Source organism: Pelobates fuscus, chromosome 3 (assembly GCF_036172605.1).
Source record: "Pelobates fuscus isolate aPelFus1 chromosome 3, aPelFus1.pri, whole genome shotgun sequence".
Lineage (NCBI taxonomy): Eukaryota > Metazoa > Chordata > Amphibia > Anura > Pelobatidae > Pelobates > Pelobates fuscus.
In genome coordinates, this window is record NC_086319.1 from 135,670,136 (window position 1) to 135,692,833 (window position 22,698).

At 40.8% G+C, this 22,698-nt stretch overlaps 1 protein-coding gene across 1 annotated transcript in view; it reads left to right on the top strand.

The window, feature by feature from the left end:
- The window catches only part of NPM1 (nucleophosmin 1), a 36,923-nt gene extending 20,546 nt beyond the window's left edge, over positions 1-16,377 (top strand). Inside the window, exons 3-11 of the mRNA XM_063445275.1 lie at positions 2,449-2,568; positions 3,462-3,555; positions 10,289-10,389; positions 10,462-10,511; positions 10,602-10,638; positions 14,345-14,422; positions 15,711-15,818; positions 15,903-15,977; positions 16,149-16,377. Of these exons, the coding sequence (XP_063301345.1) occupies positions 2,449-2,568; positions 3,462-3,555; positions 10,289-10,389; positions 10,462-10,511; positions 10,602-10,638; positions 14,345-14,422; positions 15,711-15,818; positions 15,903-15,977; positions 16,149-16,199 (714 nt within the window). The 3' untranslated portion in view covers positions 16,200-16,377. The remainder of the gene's footprint in view (positions 1-2,448; positions 2,569-3,461; positions 3,556-10,288; positions 10,390-10,461; positions 10,512-10,601; positions 10,639-14,344; positions 14,423-15,710; positions 15,819-15,902; positions 15,978-16,148) is intronic.
- Positions 16,378-22,698: the final 6,321 nt, after the last annotated feature.

Sequence of the window (22,698 nt, forward strand, 5' to 3'; positions counted from 1 at the left end):
CCAGTACAAGACAGCCTTTCAAGTTATGTGCTTAGAAAATGTCTATGATGGAATATGTCTGCATTTGTCATAAATCTAAAAATATTGCTATAATTAACACTTGTCTTACGCTTAAGGACAGGCCATTTTTGCTTTTTTTTTTTTTTTTTGGCTGTTTGACAACTGTCATTTATTGCACCAACACATTTTGTACTTCGTTTTTTTTTTTGTTTGTTTGTTTTTAGAGGGCAAACAGGGCTTTAAGTCTATGTCCCATATACATACATTATCATTAATTAGATGCCAAAAAATTGAAAGCAAAACACACTTTTTTCAGTTTTGACAATAGCGTGTGCTTATGTCCAGCTTTGAAAAAGTTATTCAAAATAAATTAATATTTGTCTTGATTTATATAGTACATCATATGTATAGGATTTCAGCTTATTTTGAAAGCTACATGTCACAAACTACAAGGACTAAAAAAAGTCAATTTGGAATGTTTGTCTTGTAAGCTTAATAGCAATCACTTAAAGCGAAATTGCCGCACAAAAGTATATATTTATATAAAGCACACATCACAGGCCATCTACCTAAGGGTAGTCTGACTGTTTACGTAGCAATTTCACTGCCAATCTCTGCTAAATAGTGTAGTTAAATTGTGTTTTATGTGTTAGAAATCCCCAAAAAAGTTTTGGTGTGTTTTTGTGTATTTCATAAAGCTGATGTATACTACTGCTGTAGAAAACCCCATTATTGTGTTCAGCCATATCTATGGAGTAAAACGATACCCCATTCTATGCCTTTGCCACTATCCTGTGAAGTTAGTGCCATAAGAGTCCTGACATTACAGTTTTTACAATTAGAATTTTGATAAATGGATTTGATGTGTATCACATTTTAGGGCATTGTAGCAGTTTGACAGTTAAAATTACCCTGTAAATGCATACCATTTGTGAAAGCAGACACCATGGGCTATGTAATATGGTATATTTTGAGCTTTAGTATAGTTATTTAAGCACCAATTTCTTTTAAATCTTATCGTATCTTTTGCTTTTATATACACGTTGCATTTCAGTGGTTAATTTTGGAAACTTTTTGGAGTACAAAATGACCCTCTGATACCGGGTTTTTGTGAAATAATACAGGGCTAAAATTATATACGGCTCAGTATTTTTAATCTTTGGGGACATATGGGACATACCCCATTTGCAATACGTTAGGTTGTCTACTATTGCAAATGGTATGCCATCATAGGGGTAATTTTCATTCTTGGGACCATAGGGTCTCAAAGGCAACGTAACCAATCTGGCGAATTCCAATGTAAAAAAAATGAAACATAAGCCTTATATTTGACGCTGTAACTTTTGAAAACACCATAAAACCTGTACATGAGGGGTACTGTTGTACTTGGGAGACTTCGCTGAACACAAATATTTGTGTTTCAAAACAGACGCATCACCGCAATAATATCATCCGTGTAAGTGCTGTTTGTGCGAGAAAAATGCAAAAAACGTCACTTTTACTGGCGATATCATCATTGTAATACATTTTACTGTTTTGAAACGCTAATATTTGTGTTCAGCGAAGTCTCCCGAGTACAACAGTACCCCTCATGTACAGGTTTTATGGTGTCTTGGAAAGTTATTGGGTTAAATATAGTGCTAGCAAATCAAATTCCCTATACTTTTGGCATGGGTTGTCAGGCAGGTCCCGCTAATTGTAATTAAGATACCGAATTATGTAAAAAATATTACATTAATCTGTATGTATAGATTTCGTTCTATGTGTACAGTTGTTAGAACAAAATAAAACACATCTATATATTTTTTTGATAACCTTTTTTAATGTATTTACTATATATATATATATAGATATAGATATAGATATATATATAGATATATATATATATATATATAGATATATATATATATAGATATATATATAGATATATTTTATATTTCCAGCCAGCAGGGGGACTACCTGTCATTACCTGCAGGAGCTGCTGCGGGGGACTCCCTGGGAGTGGTTCCCCCCCCCCACCCCTCAAACCGCGATTGCTGGCGTGGGATCGCCGGCGACCGGGTAAGTTTAAAAAAAACTGAGGGCGTACTATTACGCCCTGCGGTGTTTAGAGCCGCTTAGAATAGGGCGTAATAGTACGCCCTCCTGTTTTAAGGGGTTAAATAAGAATAAGCTGGCCCTTTATAAATTCCAACACTGATGAAACGGTTCAATGGTGGTCTGATTTTTTTTTTTTCCATGTTAATGGGTTGATCACTCATAATAGAACTTAACCCCCCCAAAAAACCAAGTAGCTCAAGAATGTGTAATTATATAAACAATGCCAGTTGGCTGAACTGGATAAGCAATATTTAAAAAGAAAAGTGTCTGTCTGTGTCTTCAATAACATTGACTATATTTGAAATGTGCAGCATTGCATTTAGCCAGTTTTGTGGTCTTCTCTTATAGGTTAGTTTAGGTATGTCTGCTAAAGATGAATTGCACATTATTGAAGCAGAAGGAATGAACTATGAAGGAAAAATGATAAGAATATCACTTGCATCCTTAAAGCCATCAGTGCAACCAACGGTATGTATAGTATTTAATCTTCAATTATTATTGAAGTTTTGAACTTGTAATTTAAAAACAACACCGAGGGAGAAAAAAATTAATTGATGCAGAATACTCAAAAGATTTGCTAATCTGTAATAAAACTTATCAAACATTTCTTCCTGAACAGTTGCATGCCATTCCAGTCCTCAATTTTGGTCACTTTGTGGGGTCTGCATATTTTACAAAGGTTCTCAATGAAGGTATCTGAGACTATGGTTGCTTCATAGACTGTTGTACTCTTGCACATGTGCAAGAAAATGCGTTTTTCCTACTGTTGCTAGTGACTGCTGGGAAGAGACAAAACTTGACAGCTGTAGCTCAGTGTTTTGCCAAGCAGAAGTAAGACATACTACAAAGTAGTCTCTTCTTTGCCTTTTAAGTATTTTAAAGGGATATTATAGGACTCAAAACCACTTTAGCTTAAGTGGTGGTTAGATCATGCCCCTGCCATCTTGCTGCTGAATTATGTTTTAATTTTCCATTCAATGCGAACTTGCTTTAAAAGTTTCTCCTGCTTTGTAAATTGAACTTTATCACACAAGGAGACTCCTTCTAGGAGGCTATGGCTGAGCAGGCACTAAGAAATTATAGATTAAACAGATATTTTAGGTTCCTGTATTCCTCACGGTACTTTCTCAGGAAGTGTTTAGGAAGGTTGTGCAAGTCACATGCAGGGAGGTGTGACAAACTGTATAAACACTGACTTAACTTCATGCCACTCCAGTCTCACTAATCAATTCTCTGCGATCTTGATCAGTTTACTCAAACATTCAGCATTGTTAACTAGTGAGAAGTTAAACTAAATTATTTAATTGAGCCATTGGTATACTGTGACTAAGATTTTAAAGTGTGTGTGTATATATTTTCAGGTGTCTCTTGGCGGCTTTGAAATTACTCCACCAGTAACTCTGCGATTGAAGTCTGGTTCAGGACCGGTGTATGTTAGTGGGCAACATCTTGTAGGCAAGTCCTTTTAAAAAAATTTTTTTTTTAATTTTTTTTTTTTGGGCACCCTGCTGCTTTACAATCCCCTCCCCAATGCAAGTAGCTGGTGGCTTTTATTTCAGGGTTTACATGTTTTATTACCTGGGTCTGCCAGGTGCTGCTCTGGCCCTTCCCGTCCTGGAGCATCTCTAAGCTCTTATGAGACCAGCTGTGCTGGACCAGCTTATTGGTTGAGTGTTAGCGCCAAAGCCTTGCAGGTCAGCTTACACTTCTAAAAGTGGGAGGAAGCATTGCTCAGTGGACCCTGAGAACAAAGTAAAAATATATTTAGATTTTTCTGTCACATGGTGGCAGAACGTATGGGTTGTGCTTCCTAATTGGGACAATCATTTTGCTAGATAGGTGATTAAGAAGTCTCTCCCTTTTAACCTCTAAAGGGCTTCCCCTGGTAAACCCACATCTGTTCTTCCTTGTCCCAGCACAGGAGAGATCTTGTATGCAGAAATGGGAATATCAAATGGGTAAATGTTACACTTCCAGGTACACTGGGAATCCATATAATTCTGCTGAAGTAGCTGCTTTAAAAACCCTGTCTTCAAGAAGGCTGAGACGTCAATAGACTATCTTTCCAGACTGCTGGGTTTCGGTATGTCTTTTGCTGGCAGGTGCAGTGGTGTCCAAAAATTAACTTTGTTTACAATTGTTAATGGAGCTTATTTAACCCATTAAGACTGCAGCCAAATGCTGTGCTTTCTCAGATATGGGTTGATCTAGCTCTTGATACTCCTCCAGTTGAAGCACAGCATACCTGAACGATACTGGATACCACAAGCATGATAAGCACTCGGTTGTTAACTACTCCTTACGCTTAGCACAGCATACTTGAGCGATACCAGACAATACAAGTATGATAAGGATCCAGTTGCTCGATCCCTTCTAGCGGGCTCTTTTTGCCAGGGACTCTTCCAGCACAGTACTGAATAATCTATCCTGTGACCCAGAGATTCATCAGTGCACTATCTTATCTGCCATTTAAGCCTAGAACCTGTTTTTTGGGGGGTTATCTAATAAATATCTACTTCAGATTTTATATACTTTACACTATGTTGGTTTATTCAAGCCGTTTTTTACTTTTTGATACTTATGCCCTGAATCTATCGGGATACAACTGTGCTCAGTTACCTACATTTAGATGCTATCAGAGACTATCATAATGGGGGAGAGCAATTTCTTATGGTATCCACTGTCAGTTTCCCCGATCATGACTTTCATCTGATTCTGCTGTACTTAGAGCCACATAGACAGATTTACATTACTTTGAGCTTGACTAGCTATAAGATATACCCATTCTGTTGCCACTTGGCCAGTACGACTAGGGTTACCTTATTGTATCGACCTATATACACTGCATATCTCCCCTTAGATACTGTTTCCACTTTATCAGTATCACTATCTGGCTATTTTGTCATTAATACACTTTGTATACATCAGCTCCAGCAGTTGGTCCTATTTTTATACTTACTATCACCCTTTTTTTTCATTATTTTTTTCTCTTTGGTGTCTGGGATATTTAGATGCATTTATCCAGTATTGGACAACAAAGTGTTTAATTTTCTATGCATATGTATATTAGGCACTAAATGCCAATTACCTTTTACTCAGTAATTTCCATTAGGGTAATAGGACTGGAATCAGGTGTGCCTCTTTGCAGACCTGTTTCAAGCCCTCTCTATTCTCTTTTATCTGGCTTAGGCCCTGTATTACCCCACAACCACTACAAATTTGGTGGGAGCTTCTCTCCAGTTTTGTATATCATAGTATTTTGGTATGTATCTAATCCGTGACTGGCTGTCACTGTGTTCACCTCCTGCAGACCGCAGTAATTGCCTGTAGTTACATTTGTCAGCCAATAGGCTGACACATAGTAACTCTGATCGCAGTGACAGGCTGTCACTGCGATCATACTCTACAGATAGCAGTCACTGACCGCAGGGGGACTGCCCGGGGGCGATCTGCAGAGTAAAAATGCCGCTGCTCCACCTGTCAGCCGATATTTTTTTTTTTTTTTTTATTTTTTTATCAGCTGACTCATGGTAAATACCGATCGCAGTGACAGCCTGTCACTGCGATCGGAAGCTGCAGGCTGCGGTCCCCGGGCACAGGGGGCTGCCTGGGGGGCTATGCATGCCCCCGACCACGATCTGCAGCAGCCATGTGCCGCCAGCAACGTAGGAGGCAAGACCACCCAGGAAAGTTCTATGCCGCCCTGCGGCGTTTAGAGCCGCCCAAATAGGGACGGCATAGAACGCCCTGCGGTCTTAAGGGGTTAAGTCTCCTGATAAGCAGCTCGTCCGTTTCCTGTTTTATTTGTGATTGTCACATACTTTATATGGATTTGACTAATACAATTTGACCATGACAGCCAAGATCGTGGGTTGATCCACTGTTTCCCTTATATCCTGGTGACTTAAGCTTGGACAGCAGATCAGCATCCTTTTCAGTCCCCTGTTTACTCCAATTAGGAAAAAGGGGTATCTTTTATAACCGATCTCTAAAAAGGAAGAAAATCTTTGCCTCAAGACAAGTAGAACTAGGTCCGACATGGTTTGGCATTTCAGACGCCAAGAAGCTTGTAGGTGTAATCTTGCATTTCTATACGAAGTGTGGATAGAGCACAGTGGGTTTAGACTTGGGGTTCACAGGTTAATTTCCCCTGCAGGGTTTCATCCCTTTGGGGTAGATGACTGGAGTACCATTCAATGGAGTCACTTAACATTCCCAGGATGCATTAGGGAAACTGTATATGTCTCTTGCCTGGCTTTAAAGTAGAACCTACTTGCAATCACTAGTTTCTTGATCTAGTTAAATAGGGCACTGCTTGCTTTTTTTCAAATCTGCTCAATACATACTCTTCCGAACATCTGAAACTCTATTTACAGAAATCATGTGGATTCAAGGAGTTTGAGGTGTGGTTTTACGAATTACGAAGTTCGTAGGAATCTCCTGGTTATCAAACTCTGATCATTCCTTTGAACCAATTAATTTAAATTCATAATTGGTTTAATCGAAGCTTCTGTAACTGATTCTGCAGAAAGGAATTTCATTGTGTGTATAGATCAGATCTTTCCCCACATATCCCATTGACATACATGGAAATATACAGACACGGTGACACCCAGATACAGATACACGCACACAGAGATACACAGGTGGAACGTCACAGAAACCACTCCTTTTGCGCCCAAAGGAACGGTGCCAAGAGTGGCAGTCCTCCCGACTTGAGCCGAGCAGACGCTCACCCCCTCACGAAGTTTTCAGAAAATATGCCATAAGTGTAGATTTTTTTTTTTCTCTTCAAAACACTCCCATAATAGCATATTTTAGGGAATGAGACATTCGCTAGTTTTTGATTATCGGGACGGTAGCTAGCAGAGCGCTACAGCAACACTCTTGGATACGAAGACTATAATGTATTTTCTTCTCCAGGAAACGTGTGTTGTTTTTTCTAGGTTCGTGTTAATCTTAAAACGTTGCCTCAGCATCTACTGAACTCCAATTAAAGGTCCAATTATTAATAAAGCAACAACTCCTCCATAAGAACATAAATGAGATTGCTGGGATGTCTGACATCTTAAATTCCTGCAGTCAACTGAGCAAAATCTGGATTTGGCCGCTAGAGTAGAAAATTCTCTCTTGTGAGTCAATGTGGAAATCTTGGATTTCTGTCTCCCAGACTCTCTTTAAAAAAAAAAAAAAAAAAAAAACGGAAGATCGGCTAAACTGGTGGCTAACGTCAAGCTTTGTTTTTTTCTGACTAGTCTGTCCTTTCTGCCTGTAGAGGGAGTCATTTTCTCCACAGACTGCGTCGCTCGTCTAAATGTGCCAGCGTTCTTTGTCCTAAGAAAAATTGTCTACTAATTTCAGAGCTCTTAAGGCAGTTCTTCAGATCTTCGTTGATTGAGGGACCTACTACAATCCGTTCAGACCACGACACTGTTTCCCTCACATCAACAGGCATTCCACTCATGTGTCGACAATGTCATCACCTACACCTCGGCAAAAGAATTTGGGATTAAGAGTAATGGTCTATAGAAATAATCAATGTTCACATTCTACAGAGATTTTGAGTGCCCGGATAGACCTTATGGCAAAGGGGGAGAACATGAAGATTCTCAGGTTTGCTTCTGTGTACAGGACAGAGACCAACTATTCAACATGAACTATCTAAAAGTATTTCTCTGGGCTTAAATTTTTCTTAGACTGTTCCCAAGACTTCTTCAAAAGAGGTGAACGGACAGAGCAGCGGTCCTGACAGTCTTTCCATACTGGCCAAACACAAGCCCGTTTTCGGTCTTGGTGGAGATGAATTTCAAGTTTGGGAATCTTCCAATCTCAAACTCTTTTGGAAGACAGGATATCCTGCTGGAAGTGTTAAGTAGGTTCTTATTGACAGTAGGGCAACTGCATGGTGGATCCTTCATCTCCTGAGTCTTCATGAGTCAGAGCCCACTTGTTGCATGTAATCTTCTAGTCGTTCCGCCTCTTAACTTTTACGTGAGGATTTGGGTAGAGTTTCTACATTGCTGTAAGGAACGTAATTGTCTTCTAGTTAATTTGTCCGGTTGGTTAAAATTTACACTTCCTGCAGGAATTTCCACAGGTTGGGTGTTTCCACGTTAAGACCAAATTGTATTCCCAAAGTTCTTTCTGAGAAGGGTTTGGTCTTTGTATATACTGGTAGAAGTTTCTTTAAAGCAATAGGCTTCTTGGGCCCCCCAGGAAGTTCTGTTTCCCTCCTGGGATCTTCATTCTTTCAGATCCCCTTTTACTTTGGAGGTGGTTTCTTTTTTAATATGCTATAGCTTAACCAGCATTCTTAGTGGCCATTACCTTTTGCCAAGAGAGTAAGCGTGCTTCGGATATATCATCTTCGGTGGGATTTCTTATATTCCATCAGGGTGAAAGTTGTTTCATCCTAAAACTTCCATTCTTCCAGTTATGCCCTCTCCCCGCTGGAACTAGATGGCATATTCTAGAGTAAAAAAAAAAAGGCATTTCAGATGTACCTATCAATATCAGCCAAATTCAGATCAGATCACCTGTTAACTTCTATGAAAGTTTTGGTCAGCTTTTAGCATCTTAAATGTCTAGCATTTTTAGGCTAGATGTACTCTCTGCCTCTAAAATTGCGTTGGGGCGTAGGTACTTCAAGCTGTTTAGGCATAATGCCCATCCGATTGGTAATCTTGCTATATCCCATACGTACTGCCACCATATGTCAGACATTTTTACTCACCATAAATTGTTTTTCTTAATATGGTGGCAGTACAAATCTTCCCTCTAAATTACAATTTAGCTTAGTTTGTTGCTTAGGTGTGTTAGGTTTTTGCTACGACTGAGGTGGGTTTTTCCAGGTGTGGCAAACTCACCCATTTAAGGGAGTTTGCCATGAGTTTTTGGAGGGGCCTGCTTGCCCGCCTCCTACCTCATGACTAAAGGCACTTTCAACAGTCACTAGAATTGTATGTAAACAGAAGCATTGCCGATCTGCTAAATGGCAGTGTTTCACATTGCAGTTTTATATTGGCGGGGGCACTGCACCCTAACAACTTCATTGAGTTTAAGTGTTCTGGGTGCCTTTAGTGGTCCTTAACTGAAGTGTGAATGTTAAAGTTAATTTTAACATTTAAATAATCTTGTAAAAAGTGTGTTGTCCTTTATTATTTTTTTTTTTTTGTACCTACACTCTGTTTACAACCCTAAGAGCAGGAAACGATCGCTGGTTTCTTGGCTGTATGGAAGTTTCATAATTCAACATCTGAATGTGGCAACCTATCCTGTTTTAGGTGCAGTCCATCAGGGCTGTAGATTGTATCAAAGCATAAAATCAGACCAGTGCTTTTTAAAGCCCTAACCCTCCTTGCTACACAACACTTATTAATCTCCCTATTCTCCTGTAGTGCGCAGCACAGGTACTCTCTGAGAAACCGGCTACCTCCAAGGTAGTATTTGCAGTGTTTGAGTCTATACTGGTTTATAAGGGGAAGGGAGTTTTATTTGTGACTTGGCTGTAAAAGGCATTTCATATTTTAGTTTTGAGTATGGATTAATGAAGTACTGAGACCTCAATTGGCCAAAAAGCTATGACCTAAATAAAAGTTCACTTTTAATTATGTTAGTAGGGGGGCTGTTCACTGAATTGAGAATTCAAGTTTGATTCAAACTGAAAAGTGTCTTCTGGTCAGCTACTCTGACATCAAATTATAAATTCGCTTTAAAAGCTCACATTAGTGAATAACCGAGTGTTTCACTAAATGAGAATGGAACGATTCTTAGTTTAGCTTACTATAGACACTTCTCTTTATTTTATTTCTGGAATTTATAAAGCACCAACATATTACGCAGCACTGTACAACGGTCATTTTACGGATGTTCCTGTGGGCTCAAGAAAAGTGGCTCTCAGGGAACAATTATTTCTAGTGAGGTCTTGTGCCTCCCTCCAAATGGCTTTCTTTGAGGTAAGGGGGTCAAAACAGTGGCATTAATTCACCTGCTTGAGGTGGAGCTTGCGGCCAAGCTGGAGTTCTAGACTAAACCTGGTCGACTTCCGCTAAAGACATTGCTATACTCTGGCTTTTACTGAGTTACGTGAAGGGGAGAGCTAAGGGAGGGGGTAGTCTTTTGATTACATTTTATAACGGGATATAGCCACATACAATTTCAATATTTGCCCAATATTCTTCTCTTCAAGCTTTAGAAGAGGATCTGGAGTCTTCTGATGAGGAAGAGAGCACAGCTGATCCAAAAACAATAAAGCGTGCTGCTTCTATAAATGCATCGAAGATACCCCAGGTATGTTACATCATTGCTTGAGTTGCTCTTAAGTATTTGGCTTGAAACTTAATACTTAAATACATTTTACAGAAAAAGGCAAAGGTAGAAGAGGAAGATGACGAGGATGATGATTTTGAAGAGTAAGTGTCTGTCTGAACATGTGATGGTTACTGCAGTGCCTGTTCTTGTACTGTAGTAATGGCCTAAACATTGTAACCATTGTCATTTAGGGACGATGAAGAGAAAGATGAAGAAACTCCAATTAAGGTAACTGAAGACCCTCATTATTGCTAATCGCTCTGGAGTGACCTGTTAATGTAACATACAATTATGTGTAGTATATTACACTGTAATTATTTATCATTGCCATTTATATAGCACCAACAGATTCCGTAGCGCTTTACAATATTCTGAGAGGGGATTTAACTATAAATAGGACAATTACAAATAAACTTACGGGAACAAAACACATTAGGACAGGAATTTGCAGTCAACTAAGGGGGGGCTGCCCTTTAGGAGAGGACAAGAGATGGGTATGTGAGGTAGGGGTTAGTCTTGGCGGCAATAAGCTTTCCTAAAGAGAGGTTTTAAGGCACTTCTTAAAAGATGCAAGACTAGGGGAGAGTCTGATGGCGGTAGGCAGGCTATTCCATAGGAAGGGAGCCGCCCGCAAGAAGTCCTGAGTTGTCCGTACGGGTGCAGACAACGGACAGGAGGTAGTCACGGGCAGAGCAGAGAGACCGAGAAGGGACATACCTATGGATCTGTGAGGCGATATAAGAGGGGCTAGAGTTGTTGAGTGCTTTATAGGTGTGAGTTAGTACCTTGAATTGACTTCTATAGCATACAGGAAGCCAATGTAAGGACTGGCAGAGGGGTGAGGTGTGAGAGAAATGACTAGAGGAAAATCAGTCTAGCAGCAGCGTTCATTACGGACTGTAGGGGTGCAGTACGGCTGGAGAGGGTTACAATAATCCATGCGGGAAATTACTAGAGCATGGACAAGCTCCTTGGAGTATCTGGTGCAAGAAAGGGGCGGATGCGGGCTATGTTTTTAAGATGGAATCTACAGGATTTAGCAACATGCTGGATGTGAGGCTCAAAGGTGAGACCAGAGTCAAGTATGACGCCAAGACAGCGCGCTTGCAAGGATGGACTGATGTTGGTACCACAAACTTGAAGGGAGAGCGAAAGAGGAGGATCAGTATTAGGAGGAGGAGGAGGAGGAAAGACAAGGAGCTCAGTTTTTGAGAGATTGAGTTTCAGAAAGCGGGAGGACATCCAGTCAGAGATGGAAGAAAGGCAAGCAGTGACATGTTGCAGGACGGCAGGGGTGAGGTCTGGGGAGGAGAGAGATAGCTGGGTGTCATCAGCGTACAGGTGGTAGCGGAATCCAAAAGAGGTAATAAGTTTGCCAAGAGAGGCAGTATAAAGAGAAAATAGAAGGGGACCAAGGTAATGATACCTCCTCCTGTCTTGGTTGGAGCCTTGGGGGACTCCAACCGAGACAGGAGGAGGTATCATTATAAAAAGAGACACTGAGCGTTGGGAGAGATAAGAGGGGAAAACCACGAGAGGACAGAGACCAAGCGACTGAAGAGTTTGAAGGAGAGCATGATCAACGGTGTCAAAGGCCGCTGAGAGGTCAAGAAGAATTGGTATGGAGTAGTGGCCTTTGGATTTAGCTGCGATTAGGTCGTTGGTAAATTTGATAAGCGCAGTCTCTGTAGAGTGGAGAGGGCGGAAGCCAGATTGAAGGGGGTCAAGGAGAGAGTTGGAATTGAGGAAATGAGACACACGGGTAAAGACAAGTCTTTCCAAAAGCTTTGAGGAAAAAGGGTGCAGGGATATGGGACGATAGTTAGAGGGGGTGGATGGATCGAGGGATTTTTTTTTTTTTTTTTTTTAGTATAGGTACTAGGGGCATGTTTAAGGTCAGCAGGGACAATGCCAGAAGAGAGGGAGCAGTTGAAGATGTGTTAAAGAAGGCACGAGACAAGTGGAGAGAGATCTGATAAGGTGAGATGGGACAAGATTGAGTGGGCAAGTGGTGGGGCGAGAGGAGCAAAGAAGAGCAGCCACCTGTTGGTCAGTAGCTGGGGAGAATGTCTGAAGGGTAGGAAAGGCATGATCTATGTGTGGCTGAGAAACAGAATGGCAAGGAGGGGAGAATTCTTTCCTTTGCATGTTACTTCACTGACAAGATTGAACAAGCTGTTATCAGCAGTAAGGTTAGTGTGGGGCAGGGGTAGGCAACCTTCGGCTCTACAGATTTTTTGGACTACATCTTCCATAATGCTTTTACAGCCATATTGCTGGCAAAGCATCAAGGGAGATGTAGTCCACAACATCTGTAGAGCTGAAGGTTGCCTACCCCTGGTGTGGGGGGTAGCCACAGCAGGGCGAAGAAGAGAATTAAAGGTGTCAAAGATGCCTGGGGTTGCGGGAACTAATGAGAGGAAAAGTAGGACTGCTTGGCAAGGGCAAGGGCTGCACTGTATGAACACAATATGAATCTATAATGGAGAAAGTCTGACTGGGTGCGAGACTTCCTCCAGGAGCGTTCAGCACAACGGCAGCATCTTTGCAGGTAGCGTGTTGATTTAGTATGCCACGGTTGGGGGCGGGTCCTCCTTGAGGTGCTTGTTTGGAGTGTCGCTGCATCGTTCAAGGCAGATGTAAGAGTAGAGTTATATGTGGAGATGGAGAGGAGAGGATTAAGGTCCCTCCTGAGTTGAGGGGGGTTAGGCTGAGGTTGTTGAGTGAGGGGGTACACGAGAGCAAATGATAAGAGGTGGTGATTAGAGAGTGGAAATGGAGTGTTGCAGATATTAGATACTGTACATGCATAAGTGAAGATTAGGTCAAGGGTATTGCCAGCTACATGGGTGGGAGAATTTGCCCACTGCGATAGCCCGAGGGAGGAAGTAATTGAAAGTAGTTTAGTGGCTGCCGAGGTCAAAGGTGGGTTTATAGGAATATTGAAGTCCCTTAGAATTAAGGATGGAATGTTAGAGAGGCAATAGGGTAGCCAGGCAGCAAAGTGGTCAAGGAAGATAAGAGGGGAACCAGGGGGATGATAAATAACAGCAATGTTAGCAGAGAAGGGTTTGAAAAGGCGAATTGAATGTATTTCAAATGACGGGATGATACCTCTACTCAGAAGATTCTGCAGGACTTGGTTGCTTGGGAGTGCTGGGTGTTAATGCTGTTTTAAGGGGCCCAGTCTGAAATATAAGGTCTGAGGTTAGAAAAAATAAACACTATTATGGGTGGGGAGACATAGGGCTATCTGGGTAATTAATTAGAGATGAAAAACTAAAGGAGAGAACTTTGGGATAAAAAGATATAAAGGATCAGATAGGTGAAAGTCATAAACCATGAACATAAATGTACTAGATTATCAGTGAGAGTAGTAACACTAGCTAAACAAACAATTAACAAAGTCTTAGAGAATGAACATAAAATGACATGATCATACCAACTTTAAGAAAAACAAACAGAACATCAGGATGGGAGATATAGTTATCAATTAAGTAGTGATAGTATAGGGAGGGAGATGGAATAGAACACTATTTTAAAATAAGAGTTTAAAGGAAACGGTAATGCAGGAATTCTTGAGTAGATCTTCCAGAGTTGATACCTCTGCTCAGAAGATTCTGCAGGACTTGGTTGCTTGGGAGTGCTGGATTTGCTTGATCCTTGCTTGGACTGGAATTAATTTCCCAATTCTTTTCATTTCAATGTACTAGTGGGCCCAAGGTGTTGGGTGCTTTGACAAAGTTTGGTCTTGTGTCAGAGGTGGATACTGTTCTGTTAACTACACTGAATTTTGATACAAAAGCACACTTTATCTATTTTCAATGCCATTTCTGACAACTTTTGATTCTTAAACGTGTTGAAACAAAGTGTGTGATATTTAGATTTCCCCCTCCTTTTATTCTCTTCTCATTATGCTTCTATGGATATCTAGATTCCAAAATCTAAATCTGTGCAAAAGTCAAATCATAACGGGAAGGCTACAGAACAGTCTACTGCAAAATCTCCAAAGGTATTTTATTTTTTTTATATATTTTTTTGTGTGTCCATAAGAAATGAAGTCCCTAGATTTAAACATAAGGGGAAGTTGTGTTATGTTGGTAATTTTAAAATTGCTGTTGTGCTTTTGGCATTTATTCCAGGTAGGCCTCCAGGTAACCATAATGTTATTTATTGCAGTCAATCATAAGATCCATCATGGTGGTGAAAATTGGAATCTGGCTTAACACTACCTTTTTTTTTTTTTTTTTTTTTTTCTTCTTTTTTTTGTCAATCTCTATTTTCTGATGCAAAAGAGGACAGGTTGCAAAAACATACATAGTAATATAGCGTCTTAACATATACTGAGTTTGCATGCATTGTACACAAAATGACAGTTACTAACATGCTGGATAATCAAACTTAGTCCGAAATCCCAGGTGGCGAGACCCTGTAGAAAGCTATGGGCAATAAGAGTGGAGAATGAGGGTCAGAGAAAAGCGGGGCTAGCTGAACAGGGGATTCCATGGTAGAGTACCATTAATGCTCGTGAATCCATTAACAGTGGTAGGATACATAATAAAACGGGTATAATCCAAATAGCTTGGCATGGGAACTCGCAGCGAGGTGGTGTCTCGAAGGGACTTTGCCTCCAGCCGCAGTGTCGAAGGGTAGGGGAAGGTACAGGTCACCGCGTTCGACTGGATTAAAATGGCCGCCGCCACGTGTTCGACTGTAATGGCGGCCACTTCGACGACTTCGGCACTTTGACTGCATCCAAAGTGCCAGTTTAAAAGTTGTAATACTGCTCCACAGTATTTAAAGGGCCAGGAACAGCATACAAACATCCATTGTGCCCAAATACCCTTCTTACAGGGTTAATACACCCCAGGGCCATAGTCGCAGGGCAGGAGGCTAGCAACCAGGTTTCTCCAGTTCACAGTGGCAAGGTTGGTTCTGCCACATTGTCTAATACTGCAAATGGTATGCCATTATGGGGGTAATTTTCATTCCTGGGCTACAATAGCCTCAAGGCAACGTAACCAATCTGGCGAATTTCAATGTGAAACTGAAACGCAAGACTTATATTTGACTCTGTAACTTTTAAAAACGCCAAAAAACCTGTACATGAGGGGTACTGTTTTACTCAGGAGAATCCTTGGACGTACTATGCTGCCAGCATTTAGGGCCGGGTCCCCAAGGATTGCATAGTACATCCACCGTCCTTGAGGGGTTAAGCAAGAAAAAAATAGAAAAGTGCTTCTAGGTCTTCAAAACCACTACAGCCATCTCTATAGTTAGATTGTCTCCTATATTTCCAGACGCCTGAGCAACAAGTAAAACCAAATAAACCCGTAACACCAAGGACTCCCAAAACACCTTTCACACTTGAAGAAATTAAAGCAAAAATGAAATCTTCTTTAGACAAGGTAAGCTTGGAATTCGCCAAAAACTTATGTAGCAGTAAAGTAGAACTTCAGTTAGTTTACGTTTAATAACTATCTGCTTTATAGGGTGGAAGCCTTCCAAAACTGGAATCAAAGTTTGTGAACTATGTGAAGAATTGTTTTAGGACTGATGATCAAAAGGTAAATGTATTTATTTTCTTACCTATTTAAGAACAAATAACCCAAGGAAAAACTTGGCACAAACAGCAATATCATAGCTGTCTGTTTTAGACTTTCTACTTATGGTTTATTTTACCGCCTGTATTTTCTAATCCAATGTGGATGATTTAATTTTTTTTGTTCCCACTGCAGATAATTCAAGACCTCTGGAAGTGGAGACTGTCTCTGAAAGATGGAAAATAATCTGCATCTTTGTTCTGTGTCAACTTGGTTTTTGTCACAGAATACTTTGATATTTTTGTTTTAATAGCCATTTTTCACATTGGAGTGTTTGTGGGGTTTTGTTTTTTATTTCGTAAATTCAAAGTGACATTAACATGTAACATACTAAAGTGTGTTAAAATAAATTTCACGATTTTTACTCAAGTTGTCTTTATTGCAATCACTCCCCCTCCTCCAACAAATTAATCCAGTAAGCTACTTGAAAGCATTGTAAAATCCAACTCTTCACCTTAGGGAGGTTGAAACGATGTAAAGGAAAAACACTTTGTGCTAAATACTTCTGGATATTTAAGGCAACTAAAAATCTGGATCACCCGAAGCAGGAAAAAGATGGCCTTTGATTCCCAGGAAAACCTACACGACTGACACAAGCTTGTTTATCAGTAACCCAGTTAAACGCCGCTTAATGCCCAACATTATTCTTGGTTTAAAAAAAAATAAAAAACTTATTGGAAGTATGTATTAAAATATTTCAGGCTAATGGCTTCTAGATTTAATTTAGTTTGTTAAAGCACTATGTAAAGTCCTGTTTTACAAAAACTGGCTGCATACAAGCTTACAGGGACATGCATCACTTGACTTGTGTTGCTGGAGCCTGCACCCTGATCAGACTAAACCATTAGTTACATAGCTGACGAGAGACTTGTGTCAATAAAGTTCAGCCTTCCTCACATGTTTTTGCTGTTGATCCAAAAGGCAAAAAACCTAGTCTGAAGCGCTTCCAATTTTGCAACAAACTAGGAAAAAATTCCTTCTTGACCCCAAAATAGCAGTCAGAAGTCTCCTTGGATCAAGCAGCTATTGCCCTATGTAACGGATCGCCTGGCACCCCGCCTGGGTACCTCCGTTGAAGGATGCTCCTAGCGTTTCCTGAGGACTCCAAGCACTGCAGCAGACACCACAACCACCGAATCAGAGAAGCGTATAAATCCTCTCAAGCATATGAATGCTGTAGACAGTTGAATAGGAAACCATACAAATAGGTTTACACTCCTAGCAGTCCAACTGGAACAGCATACAATAAATCCTCCCCCAATAATGAGACAACACTTCACTTTGAGGGTTAAGCAGGAACTGAGGCTGGCACTCCCAGCCTGGTTTTTATTACAGTTGTTGCAAATACAGGTCCGCCCACAGGGAGGGACAACCAATCAATCGGTACAATACACACAGACACTCCCACACAAAATCATCCCCTCTGCCTGTAATAGGATTACTGAACACAATGGGTAATCTCATTATCACAGGCAGAGGAATACAGTTTTATAAAACATATCACAGGGATCTCAAAACATGCAATAAACCCATATATATCCTCAGAACCAGGGGATCTGGGTGAACCACATATCCAAAATTCACCCAGATCCATTCAGTAGTTTGGAAGATAGTTTAATACAGATTCCGCAGAACATATACAGATTATATAAAAAATAATTACTGTATAATGTGTCCCCTGTTGTATAGTTTAACTCACACGATGTCTTTGTGTGCCAAATACTGTGGTGGAATCTCGGTAAAATAAATTTAGTAGGCCGAGATTACCACGTGGCATGTGTACGTGCATATGCTGACGTATCGATCAGTTGGTTGCACGAGGCAAGATACGATCAGTAGTGTACGGAGCATGTGCAAGAATACAGGATGTAGTATTCCCCTCCTCCATTGTGCTGGACAAGCCATGCGGTCAAGCAGGAAGTTAATTCTTATTTGTATTGATTGGTCAAGAGTGTGCGGGTGGAGCTTAATATGGGAGGAGTTATGTGCCTATATAAGGAGCCTGCACTATTGTCCGGGGCTCAGAACTTGCTGTATTTTTGGTGACATTAGTCCCTCTGAGTCCCGATCGGTGATCCAATAAAGAATCTCTTCCTTCCTGAAGAAACCTGTGTCCATCTCTCTGTGCTTTACTTCCGTCAGTTTCTCCGGTATCAATACCAGCGAGATGGCGCCGTGTAGAAAAGTCACAACAATGTCTGTGAGTTAAAATGGCCGCCATCCATTGTTCTCACCATGTGCTTAATCCATTGTTCTCACCATGTGCCTCTGATGCATGAAATGATGGTCACCCAGTAACTCCACAGTATGTCCCCAGATGGTTCTTAAAGGGCCAGTAAGGTCATACATAATCCATTATGCCCAAATATTGTACTTGAAGGGCCATATCTCCCAGGGACCATAATCACAGGGCAGGAGGTGAGCAAGCAGTCCCCTCCAGGAAACTGGGGCAGACTCTGGTGCAGGGTCCAGTCTGCTACACCCCACTAATTAGAAATTATATCCTTTTATTTGCCTTCGATGAAATCTCCTTTCTTCCAGCCTAAATGTGACCTTGTGTCCTATGTTTATGAATAGATTTCCAGATAAAGGTTTGTACAGGCCCCGAATATATTTGTATAATGCCATCATATCCCCTCTCAGGCGCCGTTTTTCCAAATGAGGCAGATTTACATTTTTAACCTTTCTTCGTAACTAAAATGCTCCATTCCTTTTATCAATTTTGTAGCTCGTCTCTGCACTTTTTCTAGTGCCATGATATCCTTCTTTAGAACAGGTGCCCAAAATTGCACAGCATATTCAAGGTGTGGTCTTACCAGCAATTTATAAAGAGGAAAAATTATATTTTCATCCCGAGAATTTATGCCCCTATTTATACATGACAAAACCTTACTCGCTTTAGCAACAACTGCAGACTGACATTTCATATTGCTACCTAATTTGTCTATAACCATTCCCAAATCGTTCTCGTGTGTGGTTATCCCTAGTTCACTATCATTTAGGGTGTAAATTGCTTGTGCATTCTTAACATCGAAGTGCATAACTTTGCATTTCTGTTAAATTTTAATATGCCATTTTAGTGCCCAGTCCCCAATCTTTCCAAATCACTCTGCAGCAAAGCAATATCCTACTCACATTTTATTACTTTATAAAGTTTTGTGTCATCTGCAAACACTGATACATGGCTTTCAATGCCTATTTCAAGATCTTTTAAAAATGTTAAATGCAAGCGGTCCCAGAACAGAACCCTGAGGGACACCACTTTCCAGTTTTGTCCAGCCTGAAAATTTACCATTAATGACAACTCGTTGTACTCTATCCTTAAGCCAATGTTCTACCCAAGAACAAGAATATTCATCTAGACCAATTTCTTTTAGTTTGAAGACTAACCTATTGTGAGGAACCGTATCAAATGCCTTGGCAAAATTCAAGTAGATCACATCCACTGCAACACCCGGATCTACTTCTACCTACTTCTTCATAGACAGCAATTAGGTTAGTTTGACATGACCTATGTTTCATAACCATGCTGATTATTGCTAATAACCATGTTCTTCCCAATGAATTCCTTAATATTATCCCTTAATAGTCATTCAAATATTTTCCCAGTCACAAAAGTTAAAGGGACACTATAGTCACCCAGACCACTTCAGCTCTAAGGTTAACCCTATTTGGCTATTTTTATATATATTTTTTACTGTATTAATAAAGGAATATTGGCTTTTTTACCTTTTATTTGCCATATACCTTTTATTTTATTTTATTCATTTATTTTTAACCTGGTTACACGTCACTTTGGAGCCGACCATCGTTTAAAGAATCCTAGGTGGGGATTGTACCACCCACGCCATCATATTGAGCAGTATATCCTGCTCATGCAAATGTGAGTACACCCTTTACTTCTCAGACTTATTTATAATTATACAGTGAGCACTATATTTGGTCTCTATCTTTTTTTCATATCGAGAAATTATCCACACCTATATCCCGACAGTGGGGGGTCAACGCCACTGAATGCCAACTACACTTGAGCGAGTACACGCTCTTGAATAGGTGAGTGTAATACCTCCCGAATACACACTTTATTTTATCTACTCAATCACAGTTTACACTATTGGAGTTTCCTCTATCCTCTCATTTACATGTCCGTCATTGAGACAAGATCCCCTCAGCTATAGAAGACCCAGCCTCTCATTGATATCACCATCAAGTCTCTACTATCCTACTGGAACCTACAAGAATTTTAACATATATTGGGACTTTTATACACATATCTATTTTTACTCTCTGTTTGCCTATTTATTAAATGTGAGTACATATATATTTTTATCTACTTATTGTTATACTTTCTGTATAGCGCGACCTATTATTGTATTTTTGCTATTTCTCTTTTGAGGACGTTGGAGGGAACCTCATATCCATAGGTTGCAGCTTGTCTTTTCTTGTTTATTCCCCTCTAGAGCACTCAGCGCTGATCCTATACCCTTTCTAAGGTTAACCCTGCCTGATGGATACATAGCCGTTTATGAGAAACTGCTATGTTTACATCTGGTGTTAAGCCAGCCTCTAGTGGCTGTCTTCCGGACAGCCACTAGAGGCGCATCAGCAATGATTGAGGCATATTATGAGGGATGATGGTAGAGATAGAGGGGAGATAGAGGGATGATGGCGAAAGAGATAGAGGGATGATAGAGATATAGTGATAGAGGGATAATCGATATAGAGATAGAGGGGAGATAGAGGGAAGATAGAGATAGAGGGATGATAGAGATAGAGGGAAGATAGAGATAGAGGGATGATAGAGGGAAGATAGAGATAGAGGGATGGTAGAGGGAAGATAGAGATAGAGGGATGGTAGAGGGAAGATGGTGGTAGAGAGAAAGATAGAGGGGTGAGAGATGATAGAGATAGAGGGATGATAGTGTGACAAAGTGCCCTTCGCCACTTGGTCCTGGAGAGGCCTGCTTGCCAGCCTCCTCCCCTGTGACTATGACTCTTTGATGAATTTGGCTTTAAAGCCCCTATTCTACCTTCAGACAGACTATTTATGTAGGTTGCTTTATTTCTATTATGTTTTAGTCACCCTGTACCCATTATAGGTGCAGGGTGTGTGTAATGTAATTGTTTATAGTGTGTGTGTGTGTGTACTGTGAAATGTATTGCCTGCTCTCCTGTACCGCGAAGGATTGCTACCAACTAGGTGGATTTGGCTTTGGAGCTTGTGTAGTGCCCTCTGTTGGTAGCAACAGTAATATGCACTACCTGAATAGCAAGACTGGTAATTTGCATATTCGGGTAGATTTGCATATTGCTAATTCTGCATGCAGGAGAGACATTTTGTGTTAATTATGGTCTTCCCCACCCATTTATAAATATGTAATTATGTTATAAGTCACTGTGTGACAGAACCATCCGTCTGTCTATTTTTTGTGGATTCGTCTATTTTCTTCCAGTCCGTATAAGTGACTGTTTCCAATATCATAGCCATACGAATGACTGTTTGCAACGAATAAACCTACCGAACGGATGGCCACCCACAATAGAAGTGTGCTGCTGGTTAACCTTTTGATCCCAATTAGAACGTTGTGGTTAACCGCAGACACTTCTCAATTAAACCGACTTCAGGGTGGCCGTCGTTCGTATGTCGACCACGAGGCAGCGGCCATTTTAAAACGTACGAAAGCCCAGCTCTGATTCCATGGAACTAAAAACGGACACTCTTTCTGCCGAACACCGCTGAAACAATGAGTCGCCTGGCTGTCTCGACAAACCCGTACGAACACCGTCTGTTCGGGAGTTTTACCGTCGACGAAAGTACATAACCCAGATAGCCTTCCCAGGGAGTCAATCGCCTGCCGAAAGACCGTAAGAACTTTGACTCCCTGGCGATTGAACTATACATATAGGATCTGAGCGCTATTCGTCAATAATGTGCCCTCAGATCCCGGCTATCTGGGGATATGTGATGTGGGCGTAAAATGTACAGTTATTATAAAGTTATGTATTTTTATGTCTTTTCTGGTTTTAGATTTAAAATGGCGATGGGTCTTTGTCCTGGAGATAATTGTATTTCTTCCCAATTATCTCCAGGGCAGAGGGGAGGGAACCATATTGCATTGTGGGAAAAGTCTGGGACTGTATGTCTGAAATGTCCTCCTGTACTTCTGTAATTCCAGTCTTCCATTTGGTCCCCTAGGGGAGTGTCCACCAAGTGGGAGACTCGCATAAATACGGGCGGGTAGCCCACAGTAAAGCCAGATCCTGTTTGACCCTCAATACGGAGCTTCTGTCTCGTTATTGGGGGGATTTATTATTTACGCTTAGAGACTGCTTATTGGAAACGTATGCCGCTTGGTGGATGTCGTGGTTCGGCTGTTAGCGTCAGTTCGTGGAGTTCTGTTCGGGAGATTACCGCTTCCCCTGGTTATGGTTCGTGGATTACAATTTATACGAACGGAGAATTGATATGGTGAGAGGGGAAGGTGGACTAAACGGCGCTTTTACTTACAGACACTTGGTGTGTCTTAACAATTGGTGGCAAGCGACGGGATGAATCCCACAGCACAGAAGGTCAGCAACATAGCCCAATTGAAGGAAAGAAATGTAGTATGAAGAGTTAAGACGTGCTACTCTTAAGGACATACTAGAACGCCGAGGACGATCAGCAAGCAATTTAAAGAAACGT